A 20385-nucleotide genomic window follows, 5' to 3' on the forward strand; every position below is an offset into this window, starting at 1 on the left:
CCGCAGCGCAGCGGAAGGGAAGGGGAGCGTGCCTCACACCCACATCGTTACAATAACGAAACTATTCTTCTTGCTTTTTATTTCACCAGGTAAGGCTCACTGAGCTACGTAGCTCGTTTTCCGATGCGACCTGGCCACAAATGATAGGTCAACGAAGTGGCTCATACTCATAGGTTTTTTCGGTAAAGTCACGTAGGTAAAAAATAAATAATCAAAAATAAATAATAATAATAATAATAAATAATAGAATAAAATCACTTGATACAGCAATTGTGCTGTGACGATTCCACCTGAAGACGGAAGCTTGTGTTGCCTCCGAAACGTCGTGATTTATTACTTTATTTCTATTATTTATTCTATTATTTATTATTATTTATTTTTATTATTTATTTTTTACCTACGTGACTTTACCGGAAAAACCTAAGAGTATGAATCCTTGCAGTCACGAAAGCTTCAAATCTAGAAGTGGCTAATCACGCGGAAATGTATAGCAGTCAAATACTCTAAACGCGTGTTTCTAAATGTGGTGGGAAAAACCGGAGGACCCAGAGAAAAGTCCACGCGATCACGGGGAGAGAGACACGAAAACTCCAAAAATACCAGCGTCAGGGTCGGGATCGAACCCACGCCCATCCTGTATCGAGGGACTGGGCATTTCGCCCCCGTGTTCGTCAAGGTCAAGTCGGCACGCGTGCGGGAGTTGGGCTCTGCCTGGCCAGGCTGTTGGCGACAGCATCGGAGACCCGGCTGCGCACAGAATCAACAATGGCGAAGTCGTTCTCATTACCCATGCCCCCGGATGGGCCCCTGAATGTCCATTAGGATTTTTTTTTTGGGGGGGGGGAATAGTGAGCGCTGTGTTCCTGTTCCCCCGCTGGCTGCAAGCTCTAAAAGACATCCTACACTCTCTCTCTCGTAACCCGCTCCCATCTCTGCTCAATTTACCTGCTTTTGTTGTCAAGTGCTCTGCCCTGATATATATTTTTATGTGTCTAAGAATTCCACGCTGAGTCGTAGCAATAATTTTTTTCAGGCGTTGTCCTGCATTTGGTTTATATTTTAAGATATTTTCAGCCAATTAATGACGAGTGTTTATTCTACAGCGTGGGAGGAAGCCCACGCCTTGCGCGACTGGGTTACAGTCAGCAGGCACGTGCAGCAGCGAAGCCACCGCCACGCTTCATAGATTTGGTCCGTCTCTATGGCTCGGTGTTGAAACGTACAGTTGAATTAACTTTAACTTGTTAACTTGTCTTTAAAAAGCCTTGATGAGAGCCGGGAAACTCTTATCGGAAGTGCTGTTGAGTCCTACAAACTCACATCTCTGTCGACGCTCTCTCTAAGCTAGCAAAGATTTCCACTTTTTTTATGCGAATGATGTGGTCCCGTCCTCTTTCTTGTTAGAATGTCACACGTGTCTGGTGAGCCCCAGTCAGTTCGAAGCTCATGAATAAAGCCCCTTTGTGCTTGTGCATGAAGGATTACGCCGTCATACATCCCTCTGCATGGAAAGTTTCGCCTCTGGCATGTTTCACTCAGAGCAGCACATCGAAGGCCCTTTAATGTCTCAAAGCGAACACAAAAGTTTTATCGGGGGAGGGAAAAAAACCCACCGTGGGCGTTGTAGGATGTCAGCGGACGCAATGGGATTTCTAGGAATGTCAAGGCCTGGTCGCATTCCCACACACGCGGCCTCTGTCACGTTTTGCCGATCTTACGAAGCGTTTCGCAAATCCACACTCCGATGGAGAGGACGGGAATGGGTGGACGCAGCTTTCTTGTATCGAAGAGAACGCCTCTCCTGACTCAGCACAGCTCGGTGGCGGACACCCCGAGCGCAGTAGATTCATTGGAGGGTGGGAGGAGGGTGGAGTGTAACAATGCATGGACTCATCGTTTAAAAGTGGAATCTTGGGCTCTCGGTACATCCATTGAATTGTGAGAAATTATTAATTTCGATTCTAGGGTGAAGTGGTGGCGCAGCTGTTGTCGCACCGTGCCACAAACTCCCACGGCTTGGGTTTCATAGGCGGTCACGGCTCGTGGTGAGTGATGAGAGTTATCTGAATCATTCCTGTACCCCGCACAACCCCGCCTTCCCGCTCACACATTAACCAGCGTGGTGAAGTATGTCCAAACAACACCCACGGCCTACGTGGTGCGTGGAGACCTTTGTCCAATAGTCGATTTACAAAGACCAGCAAATTATTATTATATCGGAATGCCGTAGTGTAATGGTGAGCATGCTCGATCGGCAATCCAGAGGACTTTGGTTCAGCCCAATTTCCGGGTATGTCGGTTGAAACAACGGTGCAAGTTTTTCAATTCCCCCCCGCCCCCCCCAACAATTCTCTGTCCACCCGGTACTACAAATGGGTCGCACACAACGGCAGAGGGCGGTGCAGTAAGTGGACTCGTCGCCATCTGTTGTCCATCTGGACGGAGCTGGCGCGTTGTCCCCAGCTGTGCGTGGGGTTTTTGTTTTCTCCAGGTGCTCCGGTGTCCGCTCACAAACAACTCGTTCGTTGGCTGACAAAGTACGAAGCTAAAACCCAAGGCAAAAAAGAAACTTCTGAAAAAAGGGCATACGATGCAAGTGTGGCTTTTTATGGCTAAACAAGTACATTGCCATATTAAATATACATTAGTATAACGTATTATGAAGTGGAGGGTCCTTTACTCCCACAGCGGCATGAGCAGCAATTGCAGGGCTGCGCATTCCCCTTCATACTGCGAAAAAAAAGTTTTGCTGGCTGGATTCCTGGCTCGCGGGCACCACGGTGGCGACGGAAGGGCGTTTAGAGGGTATTTGGCCACAGATGTGATGCGAAGAGGTGGGAATACCCACACTTTACCCCACTCCACATGAAACGCCAAGTGATTGTCTGTGGTGTTTGCGCTCCTGTGCGCTGCTGGGAGGACCAGAAGGAAAAATCTGCCCCGCCGTTTTGACGTTTCAGTTCTGGCGCCGGTAGATGGAATCGAACCGATGTCCTGTTGGTTCGCCGAGTTCGGTGCGCTAACCAATCGCACCGTGCCGGCAGACGCATCAATATCGCGCGTCCAAATAACCACGCCTGAGGGCGCCCTCCATTCTCGATCAGTCCGTACGCGAGTTAAGCGAATGGCTTTGACCTCCGAGTATCCCCCGCGTGTGATTTTCATTCCGAGTGACTCATTCTGCGAGCGAGCGAGCCAGCCAGCCCGGCTTAGCGCCACGTGGGATGCACGTGAAACCGAATGCTGTATTTGCTCAGAGAACAGAGCCGGCCGGGTGAGTGGGCAGTGAACTCTTCAGTTTAACACACACACACAAAGCACACGTAGGACATATTTACCGTACTGTATATCATGACGTGAAATTAATATCACGCGGTCTTTTTTTTGTAATTAGGGGCCGTCCATTAATGACGTCACGCACCTAGGGGGGGGGGGGTGGTCAGACATTTGTGACGATGTGTGACGAGGGGGGGGGGAGTTGAGAAATGTGACGTCACATCAAAATGCGCAACTTTAATTAAATATAGACAACACGTTCTACTTAATTAAATAGACGTTTTAATAAATGTTTTCTCCTACAACATCAGAGTGCAGCGCCACATCAAATACGCACTACAATTACAATAGTTTAAAGCGATTTGAAGCATGTTTTTTTTGGGGGGGGGGGCAGAGCTTTGTGACGTCATATTTAATGGGAGGTCTGACTTATTGTGACGCCGTGTGACGAAGGAGGGGAGGGGGTCAAAAACCGTCCACAATCGCGTGACGTCATTTATGGGCGCCCCCTTTGTAAAGAGAACAACGGCACAAATCTGGACACCGCGGCGCGCAGTCGCTGTGGTCACTTCGACGTGGCGATGACCGTTGAGGTCTCGGGTCACCTGTGGGCGGACGAGAGTCGTAAAGCATCAAGCACGTGGGCTCCTGGCCACCGTTACCCCTCTGCGGATTCATACAAACAAACACAGCTGCAACCCAAAGACCTCTGTCATCCCCCAACCCACCGCCGCAACGGCCAACACGGAGAAACACCCATGGCTACGCATGTGCTCGCTCCCATTAAAATCAAGCAGCGAAAACAACCCTCGTCTCCAAGGGGACATGGGGGGGGGGGTGTGGAGGTGGTGGGGGGGGACAGGCGAACTGAGTCGGCCTACAGGGCGGGGATCTCCGCAGCGCAGCCCCGGTGATGCAATCACCTCGGTGACGCTCCACGCCACCAGGTGTCGGTGCGCAGCTGGGCGTGGACACGCGGGAGGAGGGGGAGGGGGGGTCGTGGGTCGTGGCTCAACATCGCCTGGTGTGCAGGGGGGGCCCCGCACGATCGGACAGTGAGGACAGGTGGGAAGGAGGTGGGGTGGAGATGCGTGGGATGGTTGGGGGGGGGCAGGAGATGGTGGAGGGGGGTGAGGGTGTGGCCGCATGTCCCTTTAACCACGGCGCTCCGTCCCACAGGTGCAGTCAGAGTGCTTGGAAGGTCGAGTGTTTGGAGGTGCAGCGGAGCGCATCGTCGTGCAGGCTACGTTCTTCGTCGAGGTCGCGTCGGCACGCGTGTGGGAGTGCGGCTTTTGTCTGGCCGGGCCAGTTGGCAAGAAAGCATCGGGAAAAGCGGCCGTGACCAGAATCAAAAATGCCTAAGCCGGTAAGTTGGAGACGTCGGTCTCTGCCCAGCTCAATGCTACGTGTATTTGCTGTGAGTGATATGATGAGTGTTCGCACTTTCAGGTAGCACCTTGTTTCTCGCAGTGTGTTTGTCCATAAACATCTCAACCTTCAACAAGTGTGTGCGCGTTTGTTTATTATATAGATCCAGCGGGTGGGATTTTTTTCTCAATTTTATCACGTTTAATATATTACCTGTGCTTGCTACATTGTATATGAATTTATATACTTCATATTATTTATTTTTCGTGTTTTGATTTATACTTTGCATTCCTATCGCTTTTTGTATTGTTATAACTTTTTGACCCTCCTCTGCTGAATGTATGTTGAAAAAGAGCTTCATAGCTCATCGGATTTCTCCAGGATAAATAAAGATTCTGATTCTGATTCTCTACATGGAGTCCGGATTATTAGAAACGCGTTTTAAAAAAAAATGCTTATTTAGCAATGGGGAGGCGCTCCTCCAACAGTGAATGTTGGTTTAAATATTTGTGCAATGGCTGGTCAGAAAGCCACTAAACTGGTTAGACGATGTAGGCACCCCCCCCCCCCCCTCTGTATTCCTGGAATGGAAGCTGAGAACATCGCTGTGAAATTTATTTTGACGAGAGAGCGAAGTGGCAGTCCAAACCACACTTTTCAAATTCCATTCTCAAAAAAAGCGTTCGAAACTTGTGTAAAGAAGTAAGCGCGTGTGTGGACAAATATTCAGAAGACTTACTCTTCGGTTCTTTCGGTAAAGTCACGTAGGTATAAAATAAAATAAATTAAATCAGACGTTTCGGGCGCAACACAATTGTCCGTCATCAGGTGGGACAACCACAGCAAGAAACTTTACCGAAAGAACCAAAGAGTATGGATCCCTGCAGTCAAGAAAACTTCAACTCTAGATTCAGAAGGACTTGTTTTTTCGCACAGAGTTGCTCGCCACAAGGCAGCTCTGTCGATGTTTATCGCAAATGGCGCCCTTGCGCTGACAGCTTTTTAAAGTGGCCGCATTTTTGCAAAAACTAAAATTGTTCGACAATAACATTTTACCTTTTCCATACATTCATATTCGTGCCATCAATGTTTTTAAAGTGCGCACTTAAAAAAAAGCAAGTATTCCACTCATGCACCAACGATCACATTGAGCTTTCCTGCTTTATTATAACAGCGCGCGTACATTGTTGGGTACGTTCTGCAAAAAAAAACAGGTTTCCTTAATTACGTGTTTGACAAAGCATCTCATATTTGCACAGTGCACTGTCATGTACACTCCCGTATCATTTGTTCTACGAGCACACACATAAAACACGCAGATCTCCCTGATAACCATGCAGAACAATTGGGGCAAATGCTGTTAGCGAGCACCTATTAAGGCCAAGCGGGTTGCGTCCCCCAGTGTTTATGTTAACACGCACACAGTGCACAAGGGCACTCTGTAAGCCTGAGTTGACCAACGTCCAGTGCAGCTAATTGCCACTATTGTCATCCGTGCTGCCAATTTATGGGGCTACGGTATCTGGTTTGTTGCGCTAACCACTGCTCTGCTGCTCCCTACACACCCACACACAAAAATAAAGTTGAAATATTGTTGTTGCTTTTGCTCTACAATGGGGAAAGCTGTTTTAGCAAGCGGCAGTTATGCTGGCGCTGTGTTCCAAGGCCATGTACGGCCACAAAAACCTGCACGGCTGCCTGCATCTGCTCAGCGCCGGTGTTGACTTGGTAATGTAAGGTCCATCCGTGCCAGCTACGGACACCAATTTCCACTGAACTTGCAGGTTTTTCTGGTCGCCTTCTGAACGCTCATAAACACGCTCCCCTTGGGGGAAGGTTGATGCCGCTGTTGCTGTTGCTGCTATTCTGCCAAAACCGATATTTCGTACGTGTCTCTCCTTAATAAAGTTGCAACATAACCGGTTGTCGGGCTTTTAACGAGGGTCAGAACAACCCAACCCCGAGGCCGAATCGCGCGCGTCAATCCCTTTTGGTAGAGAAAAAAACAAGTGTAAAGTCGATCCGTGTTGCATCGCGTCTGGCAATTTACCTTTAAAAGAAAATGCCGCGAGATCAAGAAAGGCACTTTTGATTATTTTATTCTGAGCGTCGTGAAGTTTCATTCACTCGCCCGAAGCGCCCGTTTACGTTTACGACGAGAGATACGTTTCCAGCGTACGAGGAAAAAAAAGTATTTCGCAGAAACTATGCGCCGAGGAGGAAAAAAAATAACACGGGGGGGGGGGGTGGGAGGGGCCCTTTTGTTGTTGTTGTAAACGCAGTGGAAATCCACCGAATTCAGCAGTTGTCAAAAAATGGCATGGTATATGTCTCGCCCCGCAGCGGTGCGTCTCATAATTGGTACAAGTCTCCAGATGGCCGTGTGTGCTTTCGTAGTGATTTTCAAACACTTTTAATCGAATAATGAAATGTACAGCTGTCAAGCAGGTGCTCAATAATCTACTCATTTGGCTACAATCGTCTGCCCACGTGCCTCCACTTGTTTATCGGTCATTTCTATTCGAATGCAATCTTTTAGCGGTAAAGGACACCCACGTGTTGACTTAACAAACGTGGGATTTCAACAGTGGCACATGAAGTGGGCAGCTCTTGAAAATCCATACACGAGACTCCAGCTTAACTATCACAAACGATAGCAATCACAACGTACAGCCCTTGGTCAATCCACTGCTGCATGAGGACCTCTACCCACACCGCGTCAGCGATGAGGGTCGTTTGGCCGTGCCTCGGTGAAGCTGAGACAGAGTCAACCCGTTTTGATTCGGCTCAGCCAGGGGTTGTCAGCCTGGATGAGCGGCTCTTCAATGACTGCTTCGTGACGTTACTTATTAAGCACCCACCGTCTCCTATTCACGTCCATTGAGACTCTTGAACATCTTCTTGGTTCTTTCGGTAAAGTCACGTAGAATGGAAATAATAAAATAATAAAAATAAAACATAATAAAATAATTCTCACGACGTTTCGGCCACAACGCAAGCAGCCGTCCTCAGGTGAAGAACAGGTCTGTCGATAAGACTCTGTCAGGTGAAGAACAGGTCTGTCGATAAGACAGAGTCTTAGACAGAGTCTTATCGACAGACCTGTTCTTCACCTGAGGACGGCTGCTTGCGTTGTGGCCGAAACGTCGTGAGAATTATTTGATTATGTTTTATTTTTTATTATTTTATTATTTCCATTCTACGTGACTTTACCGAAAGAACCAAGAAGATGAATCCCTGCAGTCACGAAAGCTTTAAATCGAAATTTAACTCTTGAAAATATTGAGAGGATTTTTTAGGTCTGGTTATTTTGATAGCCGATTCCTGCGCTAATCATTTAACATCTATTACTCACCTTGGAAATGTACAGGGGTATTTCTTTTTTCTTTTCTTTTAAATATGCTTTTTGGGTAAATGCGACAAATGTAATGTGAACTTGCTCCCTGATGTGAATGATGTCAAGGGGCAACCTCGTTTCCACTCGCTGAAAATGCTGACAGTGCACTTTGAGAAGTCCTTGTGGAAGTTCAAAGTAAGCGTAGGGTTAGAAGGTTTCCGTGGCCAGGCACTTGTTAAAGACTTGTAGGGGATAAAGAGGTCCTCTCGTGTGCCAGGCATCTGAAAATCGTACCCTTCGTATCCTTTGCGATGGACAACGAACGAATCCAATACTAAGAATATGAATCCAATAATAGTTTAAAAGCCATGGAAACTTAATTTAAACTCCGTACACAAATTAGCCTAGCTGGGTGTTGAGCCATGGGTGGCAATGTCACGTTCCTATGGCAGGGTCCAGTCCGTATGTTACTGTAGTTTAAAATTGTACCTTTATGAGTGAGTTGAGAATACAACCACAGCACTGCGCAGCTGGAAAACAATAATAATAATAATGGTAATTACAGTAATTCATAAGTTTACAGACTACCGCTGCGTCTGGATAGACACATAATGCTTTCATCTGTTCGTGTTAATTTATGCATTCATTAAATCTTTATGCATTCATTTCACTTGGTGCACAATTCTAATGATAATTGTTTACGCTCAGGGGTGAAGGCGCTGAATTAAAGTATAAACCCTTGGACGCAGCACGAGGTAACGCAGTCGTTTGCGTGCCGTGCTCTGAACCTGGCGGCCTGAGTTCTATTCCTGGCCATGCCTGACATCATACTGTGGATAGGGATGTCAGAACTGTTCTTGGGCTGGAACGGTGAAGTGTCGTTAAACAACCCCGTGACCAACAGCATGGAGATACCATCATCCAGCACTGTATTATCAAGGATTTTATTAATATTCACTTGACACTAGTGAATCACTACCACCCTGTTGTAAATATCCTAAACTAGCCACTCGTTAAAAAGCACGTGACATTTGGGGTGCATCTCAACAAATGTATTAGCTCATGAATGGGAGCACAAAAAATATTTGCTTTGGATCACAAAAATATTTACGAGCTAACATACGGGTGAATTTGCAGCCCTGAAATGTCTCGCTCAACGCCACGGCCGACGTCAGGGCCTCCACTAGAGGGAGTGCTAGCGGGGCTCTGAAGAGGCCCTCTCGTGGTTATGGGGCCTTCTCTCCCATGCTGGCCAGATGGCTTTGAAGAGGTGGGCTTACCCACATTTTACCCCACCACAGGTGGCATGCCAATTGACTACCTGTGGTGGACCCGTTTATAGTGCTAGGTGAGCAGAGGCAAGGTGGGATTTAAGAAGCTCGCACCCATATTTCAAATCCCATGCCAACGATCTCTGGATTGCAAGTCTTGTGTGTTGCTAACCAACATCGCCAAATACCGTCTGGCAATATCTTCTCAAATGCCCTCTCAATTCCGTTCATCGTTTGATACTTAACTTTGCTTTATTTGTAATTGCAATCACTGTGTCACGTGTGTGCCGAGCAGAAGTACAAACGTGTGACTTCTCTTCATGGATCGGGACATATTAAAGGGTATTTGATATTTAAATGCAAGATGTCTCACGTAGTTATTTGTTTTTACCTGTTCTTAATTGGGTCAGGTTTTACATCGGTCCGACGTTTGTTTTGTGGCAGCTTATTTTAGGAGCCAAAACGCCCAGCCAGGAATACCCCTGGCAAATAAAATCCAGTAAATGCAAACAACAACTGCACATCAATGATAACACGAAAATAATGCTGTACTAATGCTCACATTGCAATAACTGCATGAGAAAATTATAATAAAGATGACGTAGAGTGCTTCGGGAAATCCCCGCTGGATGAAGGCACAGTGTCAGTTAAGGTAAAGTTTTTTTTACCATAATTCACCATGCCGGTCAATGTGGGTTGGTGAAGGGGAGAGGGGTGTGTGGCAGGACCAGTTGAGATATCCACTCATTGTTAGCCACGGTCGATAATTATCAAACTCAAGTCTCAGGTCGCCGGGTTCAAAGCGGCATTATTTTAGTGGTTTAAAATTAGCGTTTAAGCGACCTTGTTCTCAGCGATCACGCGACACTCATTCGGATTTAAGAAGGAAGGATCTCAAAGGGCACTAGCGTCGTTTAATAAAGGACATCGATGAATAATAGTCACGCACCATACAACATGAAACGGATGGCACGGCAGTGGATACAATGAGCCCGTTTATTGAATCCCGCCGACCTCGTGGGCACACCGAGGCACACGTGGGCACACCGAGGCACACGTGGGCACACCGAGGCACACGTGGGCACACCGAGGCACACGTGGGCACACCGAGGCACACGTGGGCACACCGAGGCACACGTGGGCACACCGAGGCACACGTGGGCACACCGAGGCACACGTGGGCACACCGAGGCACACGTGGGCACACCGAGGCACACGTGGGCACACCGAGGCACACGTGGGCACACCGAGGCACACGTGGGCACACCGAGGCACACGTGGGCACACCGAGGCACACGTGGGCACACCGAGGCACACGTGGGCACACCGAGGCACACGTGGGCACACCGAGGGCACACGGGGGCACACGTGGGCACACGGGGGCACACGGGGGCACACGTGGGCACACGGGGGCACACGTGGGCACACGGGGGCACACGTGGGCACACGGGGGCACACGTGGGCACACGGGGGCACACCGAGGCACACGTGGGCACACGGGGGCACGTCGATTGGCAGGTTGCGTTTGGTGGGGGAAGTGTGGGTACGTCCACCCCATCGAAGACGTCTATCCAGCGTTGCAGAGGAGGCCAAAAATATCCTTGACGAAGCAGCTCTCTAGAACTCTTCCAACGGCAGTGCTATGAGCAAGTCATTGCAGGGCTGTACCTTTTTTTGAGTATAATTGATATAACATTGAGAACGACGAATTTACGTAAGTATTTTTTTTATCGGAGTCCGACTGTAATGCTAAAGGAGTGGAGCCACTCGAGTGAGTGAGCGGTGTGAGTGTGTGAGCGAGTGTGTGGTTGGCCGTGTTCTAAATGGCAAGGTCTTCCACGCAAGAGCGGCGATCACATTCCTGCGCCAGGTGTGGTAAACAGCCCTGGAGGGTCTGGCCACTCGTGGGAGCAGTGTTGAGAAAGAGCCCCTTGAGTAACTGCTCCAGGCCGAGGATTAAAATAAACTCCAGCTCCACCTCCTTGACGTTTTGGGGGATAAAACTGTTCTTGTTGTTTCTTCCCGGCTTGTTCCGTAGCGCCGATGTCAGCTTTTTTCAACCGCACCCGTCTGTAATATTTACAGCACGTACATTTGCCAAAAATTCTAGTGCCCGTACCTTTGTGGTTAACTTGCCGCTGTGAGTCAAATATTAACGTGGCCTCCTTGCTCAAACAATAATGGAGTAATCATCTTGGCCGAAAGTCCTGATGCAATGGTGGAAATTTTGAATTCATAATGACAAGGCCTGTGGGCATGCCCTGCGCTACATACATCCGGCACATGAGTTTGAATCCTGGCCGAGGCTACCGCCGTTAACGAATGACACCTGAATCGGTCCTTGCCAGTGCCGGATTAAGCTAGCGCAGGGCCTGTAGTATATGTTATGAAGGGGCACTAAATAAATAAATAAAACACGTACATTTTAAAACACACATTTTTTTTACTTGCATAGTAAAGTAATTGTATTTTTTCATTTGCTATACAGCCAGATAATACGACAAATCGCTAACCTTAAACACCCAGTCGTTCATAAAAGTTGAAGGCGGTATAGCACTATAGTAATAAAGCAAGTGCAGAATCACTGAACCGGAATTGATAGCTCGAAAGCATTTAGCGCGGGGCCTTTGAAAGTGCGGGGCCCGTAGCTACTACATAGTAGCTACTACACATGTAGCAGCTACTACACGTGTAGCAGCTACTACACGTGTAGTAGCTACTACATGTGTAGCTACTACACATGTTGTTGCTACTTGTGCTACTTGGAGAATCCGGCACTGCTCCTTGCCTCCTCTTCACCTTCACCAACCCGCACTGACCAGCATGGTGAAGTATGGTCAGTCAAACCCCGTGAACTACAGGATGGAGAGACCTTCATCCAACAGTGGATTGACAAAGGGCTGTAATATATAAATACAAACTCTTTGGTTATTTCGCTAAAGTCACGTAGGTAGAAATAATAATAGATCACGACATTTCGATCGCAACGAAAGCAATCGTCATCCGCCTGATGACGTCGTGATCTATTATATTTTCTACCTACGTGACTTTGCCGAAAGAACCAAAGAGTATGGATTCCTGCTGCAGTCACGAAAGCTTCAAATCAAGATATAAATACAAATTTAACACGTAGGCTTTCGCGAATAATAATATTATAAATTATGCCAAATCGCCCGATGAATCTGGTTGTAATCACCAGCGAAACGTCGTGCTCAATTGTAAATGTTGTGGGTTTACTCGCCATCACACCGATGTGCTGAAGTTATAGCGAATTGCCACGTTTAATTCACGTGACAAACCTTACTAATTGGCTGTGGTCGGGTGGTGGTGGGCTAACGACACAGCTTTTATATTTACGCGATCTAACCTAAAAAAAGCCTTTTATCGTGAATAAATACAAATCTTCATCCTTACAAGTCACATCAATTTGGACCGCAGAATAACTCGGAGAAGCCAGCGACGGGTTCCAGGTTGGAACCAACGTCCAACTTTTAGCGTTGAACGAGGCCCACGTTCCCAGCGGCGACGCCGACGATTTCGCTCTCCCTGGCTCCGTGCGGTCGTTCCCCAGGCGCGCCCTCTGCGCCATTCGCAACCATCCGCTTGGGCGTGGTGCTGTTGTTGACGTAATTCAGTGGTGAAGGGTCGGAGGAGTTATTCAAACACCAATGTAAAGGAACAATGACAGTCAATAGAAGTCTTAAGTGTCCCCCGTCGCTCGATCGAGAATTGGGGCGGTGCCCAACTCAGGTTGTTTGGTATCCGGGACAGTGGTGGAAATCCCAGGTTTTCTGCGGCAGGTGCGTGCATGTGTGTACGTTGAACTTCTCTCGCACCATACACAGCCAACCGTGCTGAATCGCAGAGTAAACGCCACAATTTAATTTGCGCTCGGATGCGTTTAAGCGCTTGCCACAAGCGTTGGTCGGCAAGGTGTCCTACGGTTCGCTATGCGTTGTACAACCCGAAAACGCGTCGACACGAAGAATAACACCTGCAGGGTATCATTGTATTATTATGCAGGAAAGCCAAGTCAATTCCGTACAGTCTTTAACAGGAAGGAGCTGCATCGGTCAATTCTTTAGCGATCTGTTTTGCATGTGGGAGAGAAATGGGAGTGCCCTGTGAAAATTCACACTCAGAAATCTGTACAAACAGGTCTGGTCATTTATCGTCTGTGCTGATATATTGTGCCCTGCAGCTAGTCCAACATCCTGGGAGTCTTACACGTAAGATAACACCTCCGTGATCCGCCAACCCTGCATCTAAAGTGTTTTATGTAGCCCAGGAGAGCCTGACTGAGTTTCAAGAATCCTGCACTGGGAAGTTTTTGAAAAATTTTATTTGATAAGCATTTGGCTTGAGGAGGTGTAACACTCAAAGCTCTGCATGGGCCGGTTGAACAATCCATTGCTGTGCTTCCACCTCCTGGTCACCCTCGTAGCTCGAGTCTACAGCACTTCGGATTGACAGTCAGGTGCTGAACCTCCACAGCTCCAGCTTACAGGGATATATAGTAAGAAGGTAAAGATGCAGTCCTGAAATTGTTTGAACATGTCACCGCTCACAGAAGGGCCTCCATTAAAGGGAGCTCTAGAGCAGTGTTCTTCAGAGGGGGGCACTTTCACCGATCAGACATCATCGGCTTGAGGGCCCCCACACCACCTGCAAGGGCCGCTTTCACTCGTTGCGGATTGTCGGGAGGCCGCGCGCCCGGGGCTGCACTCAAGGCCACCAGGGGCAGCCAGTGGCCCACGGGCCTTGCGATGAAGAACACCGCTCTACTCTTCCATGCTGGGCGCCACAGTGGCGAGATGTTAACTACCTCGCCTTGTATACAGGAGATCGTGGGTTGGATCCCGACCCTGACGCCTGCTGTGTATTTGAAGTTTACATGTGGTCCCCGTTCTCTCGTGGATTTTTCCCTGGGTTCTTTTAAAAACATGCGTTTTGAGTATTTGGCTGCAATATGTTTCCCCATGATAAGCGCCTAAGGTGAGCTATAATTTGTGGCCAGGTCGCTTCTGAAAAAGAGCCACATAGCTCAGTGGGCCTTACCTGGGAATATAAAAACAGTAAATAAATGGGAGTACCCAGTGTTTACCCAACCACATTGGACCAGACGATTTGACTTGTGTGCCCCTTCGTATCCTGCTGAAAGGACAGAGGTGAGGGGGGGGGTTTAAGAAACTTATACCATTGTTTCAACTGCAATATTCATGTAAAATTATAGAGATACAACTGCTTTAATAATATCGCCGTGTTTTGGAGTTTACATGCGGAATCCCCAAGTTGGCAAAGAAGCATACGTTTGATGATTTAAGAAGCATACATTTGATTGAAACGGTACGATCTGTGTCTCGGACAAAACAAACTTTCTTTGTAAAGTTGTTTTTGCGTTCGTCAAAATACCTAAACTGCTTTGAGGTTCATAGCGACTTTTCTAATGTGCACACACACTTTGTTTTCCAGAAACAATGGAGTTTGGCATCTTAATTCGATCACCGTGTGAATAAATGATTGACTCTTTTTATTCGAATATCGTAATTATTACTCTATGCTAACCATGGCAAGTTGAAATATATATTCCACACACTTATAATTGCAAAAGAGCAATTATTTGAATAAACATATTTTACGGTGGAGATAAAAGCGTGTGCGAAATTATTGTTCGTTCTTCATTTTTACAAAGCATTGTTTTAATCACTCTTGTCAACAGGAGCAAATGGCTGCTGTACAACTATATTTTACAGTTATGGCGTTATTGTTAGGCTTGGTTACAGACTTTATGAATATTTTACACGGCAGAGCATAAAGCAAAAAGTTCCATAAAATATGGAGCAGGTGGCTAACTTTGAAAATTGCTCAGCCAAATGCAGGCGGCGTCCAAGATCCCGTTAATTATTTAGATGGGACACATTAGTTGTGAACCCACGTGTTATACACAGAATAAGCCACTGAATGTTTGATCCACAGATAAAAGGAGGTTTGTCTCTTCAAGCGGTGGGGAGGGTAAGGCTGTGTTGTGAGACTGTTGTTGATCTCCATGAGAACTAAAACCACGGTTTATTACATGACACACAGTCCTATATGTATGGATGGGTATTCAACGTCTTTCGCACCGTGCGAATATGATGTGTGGGGGGGGGGGAGGAAACAAAAAATTCAAGACTATAAAACAATGAAAAAAAGATTTTAAAAGTTATATATAGCTTCTCGGCAAATAAGAGATGAAACAAAACAACGGAGCGTCTTTAATACAATGGCGCGAACGAGCGTACATTCACATAATATAAAGCAACTGAACCGTCGACGTTGTTAAATTGGGTGAGAAACGCAGGAGCGCTGGGCGAGTCTCATTAGCAAGCGTGGCCTGGGCCACCAGCATGACGCAGGCAAAGTACATCGTGGTCCCCGCCTGTCTTGTGACCTCCAATTAATTAATCCCTACCGTTTTTTGGCTTTTGTATATTCATTTCTGAGATGCTAACTACCTCGCCCGGTGTACATGAGGTCATGGGTTCGATCCCGACTCTGACGCCTGCTGCTGTATATTTGGAGTTTGCGTGTCTCTCTCCTCGTGGTCGCGTGGATTTTTCTCGGGGTCCTCTGGTTTTTCCTTCAACATTTCTAAATCAGCATTAACGCGATTTTATAGTATTTGGCTGCTATAGATTTCCACGTGATCAGCAACTTCGTTGAGCTATCATTTGTAGCCAGGTCGCTTCTGGAAAATAGCTATATAACTCAGTGGGCCCTACCATTGTAAAAAATAGTTAAGTTTTCTGTTTGAAATAAACCTTACTTTAAAATAATATATATTAAGCTTCAAAGAGTTAAATGTGGGTCACAAGACATCTGGACCACGCTGTCGAATACAGTGATTAAGTGAAGTGTTGCCCCCCATGCTGAGATGGCAACTTTCGCTGTCTGGGATCTGTGGATCGACGTGGCAGTAAATACCAGTGGGGAACCACCCCCAGACCGTGTGGGACCTGCGCTGGCACGGCTCGCTTGTGCCAGTGGAGAAAAGGGGGTGTTTGAGTTTGTTCATAAAAATGAAAAAAATAATGTATAAATTGTGTTGCACTGTGGAGTTAAAGCCACTCCATGGTCAGGCAGTAAATCCAGTTGCGTTGTGGGGTGTAAATCGGCTGCAATGTAATGGAAGTTCAAGGCTCACATTTAATATACAGCCCAGAGTGTTTGAGCTTAACTCTACAGCAAGGCGAATTATATTATGGGACCTCCTGCAGACACTACTGAATACTGTATCGGAACAATATTTTCCGTGATAATCTGAACTCATTCCTGTTAGTTGCCGGTGCTGCGCATACAAATTTCATGGACGTCCAACGACTTTCACACATTGCGTAGCCAATCGTGCTAATCGGCGGTGCGGGGCATGGCGAATAAATAAACTTCGTCATGTTACATAAGAATGGTGCATTTTCAAGCGCCGAGTGAATTGATGGCGCGATATTTGAGTGCCTTTCTAGCCTTTGGCAAACTGTCTGGTTTTAGTGGGGAACGTCTTTAACGCGAACACTTCGTGCGGCATCATCGCAGGAAAATATCGAATGGCGTCGGTGTTGCCATCACCTGCAGCGAACAGCGGCTTGTTTCGCGACTTCACGCGATTGAAAGTGATCGTAGATCGTTTTTTAGCCACCAGTTTACGACGGCGATCTCGCGCCATCTGTTGATCTCGTTCACACAACCTCGACAAGCATTCGTCAATAACACAGTGACCTTCAAAGGGAAATAATATATATAATAGGTGACATTTAGGGTTATTGTCCTTTCTTCAGAGCACATGATGTACCCTAAACTGCGCCTATTGTAAATACAAATGTTTCTTGTTAAGGCCACAGTGTTATTGCCGAACGTGAGTTTGTTGTTATTAATTGTGCTTGTGCACCGCTGCCAATGCATCGCTGCCAATGCATCGCCAAATAATAATCGTAATAAGTGCATCTCTGTACTATGCGCGAATCGCTAAAGGTGATCTTGGTGAAACACACACGGCGCGTGATTGTGTTCGAGAAATCTTACACGCACGCTGCCCTGCCCATCTTTGGTAACCTGCTCATCTGGTTTGGGTGCCAGTTCAGTTTTGCCTTTGGCTTAATCAGAGGAGGGGGGGGGGTAGGAAAAAAACACCGTCCATCGGAGGTTGTTGGCTGGTTCGATGGATAAAAGAGCGATATAGCGTCGACTTGGTCTCAGAGTCACGTACTCTCACCACACTTGTCATCATAGCATCACCATCATCATCATATGCCGGACGAATGGCTTCTCAAGCCGTCGCAATCACTTGAGCGGCACTTCAATGCAACAATCCAGGGTGCTGCTGGCTGCATACCTCTCGACACGTCTGTGCACTGTAACAATGCACCCGGTACCATCGGGTGTCGGAAGCTAAGGCGGTTTGAGTCTGGATAGTGCTTGATGAAAGCCATGCGTAAAATAGCTGTTGTGGGGGGTGGGGGGGTGGGCAGGTCAATTTCAGCAAAATCAATTGTGTTATATATCTTGCTACGCTCCAACGTCTACGTGTGCACTTTGAACTTCTTTCGCACCGTACGTAGCCGACCGTGCTAATCGGAGGTCTACAATTCCCCACCGAGAGCACGCGGCAGTGACCCGCGCGGTGAAGAATTCACGGCGCTTGGCAATCCGCTGCTAGATGGAGGCTCCCCTCCGCACACTCTGCGCAAACTGTGTGAGTGCGAGCGGGGGCAGCTGTAAACTTCCAAGGGTCCGATAGCTACGGGCTTGCCAGGAGGCACTGCCAACTCTCACTGAAGCTATTCCAGAATATGATTATAAAAAAAAATCTCAAAATATCCAATCATTAAAATCTCCCCGGAATTGCTTTCGATGGTCACCCGGTAAGGAGGCTGACACCCATCCTGCTGGAGACTCCCGGACAGTCCGGGAGGGGCTGCTGACCCCGGCTGCCACACGGACATCGCCAGGGAAGAACTGCGCACGTGCTTGTTGCACTGGAGGGCGAGTGCGAGCATCTGGTTGTGACTTCCGAGTCCAGAATTTAGCCCCCCCCCCAAACTCGCACTTCCCCCCCGAGAGGCTGTCAATCATTCATCTCTCTGGCCTCGCATATCTCGCATCAGGAATGTGGCAGGCAGGGCCGCGTTAAGATCCTCTTCCGCCTGAGCTCGCGAGGCAACAGGAAGGAATGCAATGTCGACATGCCGCGGTACATTCCGTCAGAAATGGAGACATCTCGTGGAGACCGCCAAGACGATTAAACCCGCACCTAAAGTACCACAGAACAATATAAAAAGGTAACTGGTATTTCATTGTCAAGCTTACAATGAAATATCCCAATGCTGACAAAAATATCTTGCGAATCACTCAATTGGGATAGTCTTAGTAGACTGTTGGGGCCTTTGTCTTCCCAGTGGTGATGTTTACACACCGCACCAGGCACTCATTTCAGGCTGAGTCGACCTAGGGGAGGCCCAGAACCGGTGCATGTATTTGTCAACTGGTGTTGGCTGTGAGCGGGAATCGAACTCTGGTTGCCAGGTTTGTAGTGCAGCGCGCTAACCGCTGAACCACCGCTCCCCATATTGGGATCACGCAGTAGCAGCAAGATTGCCTCCCCGCCCCCCGTGAAAACTTGGCAAAAGAGTCTTGGGACTCGGTGAGGCTTTCCTGGGCAAAACGAGCGCGACGATGGTCATCTTAATCTTAATAACAAAACGCAGCCAAAGATCGATCAGAGACGAACAGAGATGAACAGAGCCGAGGGATGCTGCCACGGTGGTGTTAGCGGTCAGCACGCTGGACTTGCAATCCAGAGGTCACTGGATATATTTCCAGCTCCCGGCGCGGTTATGTTGAAGCAACGGCGCGGGTTGCACACACCCACGGGCTCTGTCCAGCCAGCGGTATCAATGTGCACGGTGGGGCAGAGTGTGGGTACTCCCATTTTTTCCGAGACGTCGGGACCTCTCTTGAGGTTGCTCTCGAGCTGAGGATCATCATCTCGATTGATACTGGTGGAATCTGAAGAGCTATAAAGCACTTCTTTCTCCCTACAGATGTTCCCGTAGACGAGCTCCCTCTAGTGGAGAGGCAGGCCCCTTCCGTCACAGAGTGGCGTTTGCAAGCGATTGCATCTTTACTTTATTACAGAGAGAGGAACACGCGTATTGGTGGAACAAACGCTGGCTAATGACATCGCACTGACTGCTCAAGAAAATCGATTGGGCAGGATCGCACGTCGCTAGCAAGGATGATGGCCCACTAGTCGAGATTCACGATGGAGCGACAGTCGAGGGCAGGAACGCGCTCGAGGTGGAGCGATAGAATAAATTAATCCGCGTGCAGACGCTGGGGTGGATTTGCAATAGCTTGGGGAGGGAAGGCCTTCATCCAGCAGTTGATTGATCACGGCTCATAATTGGAACCAAGACGCACCCGGGCTGTTGGTGAGAACGCTTTCTACGCTCTGCGGCGTTTGCCATTCATTTGAACGCCGACCCGAAACGGCATGACCGCATGCCGCATGACAAACACCGCCGGTGAGATCGCAGATCAGCAGCTTTATTCAAATCCCGTTCAAACGAATGGCAGTACAAACATGTCTACAAAGACAAAGAGCCCCCGCATAGCCTGTAACAGACTGCTGGGGCAAGTGCTGTCAGCGAGAAACCTATGAAGGCCGGCGCCGCACACGAAGGGGTGGCTGGCCAGCACCACGCCTGCCCATTTATGTCTCCCTATTGGCGATGTTTACACACCGCGCCAGGTACTTATTTGTGGCCGAGTCGATCTGGGGGAGGCCCATGGCCGGTTCAGACAATCGTCACTGATGTTGGCCATGAGCGGGATTTGAATTTTAGTCGTCAGGTTCGTAGCGCAGTGCGCTAACCGCTACGCCACCGCTCCCCACAAACATGCTTACGCCCACACACACACAAGGCAGCACCCGAAATGAAGAATGCACCGGGCCGCACACACGGGCACACGCATCGCACGCACGCCCTGCCACCTGTGCAGAGCAGAGACCCACGATGCAAATGGAGCCCGGATATCCGATTTCATCAAGCAATGGATTTCCCTATTAATTGCCGGTTCGAGTATTCGACTAATTGGACA

At 48.1% G+C, this 20385-nt stretch overlaps 1 protein-coding gene across 1 annotated transcript in view; it reads left to right on the forward strand.

Moving 5' to 3' along the window:
* The first annotated feature begins 4463 nt into the window (after positions 1–4463).
* LOC144948606 (radixin-like) overlaps positions 4464–20385 on the forward strand; it is a 63494-nt gene continuing 47572 nt past the window's right edge. Inside the window, exon 1 of the mRNA XM_078878196.1 lies at positions 4464–4642. Within this exon, the coding sequence (XP_078734322.1) occupies positions 4631–4642 (12 nt within the window). The 5' untranslated portion in view covers positions 4464–4630. The remainder of the gene's footprint in view (positions 4643–20385) is intronic.

This window comes from Lampetra fluviatilis, chromosome 50, assembly GCF_964198595.1.
Source record: "Lampetra fluviatilis chromosome 50, kcLamFluv1.1, whole genome shotgun sequence".
NCBI classification, from domain to species: domain Eukaryota; kingdom Metazoa; phylum Chordata; class Hyperoartia; order Petromyzontiformes; family Petromyzontidae; genus Lampetra; species Lampetra fluviatilis.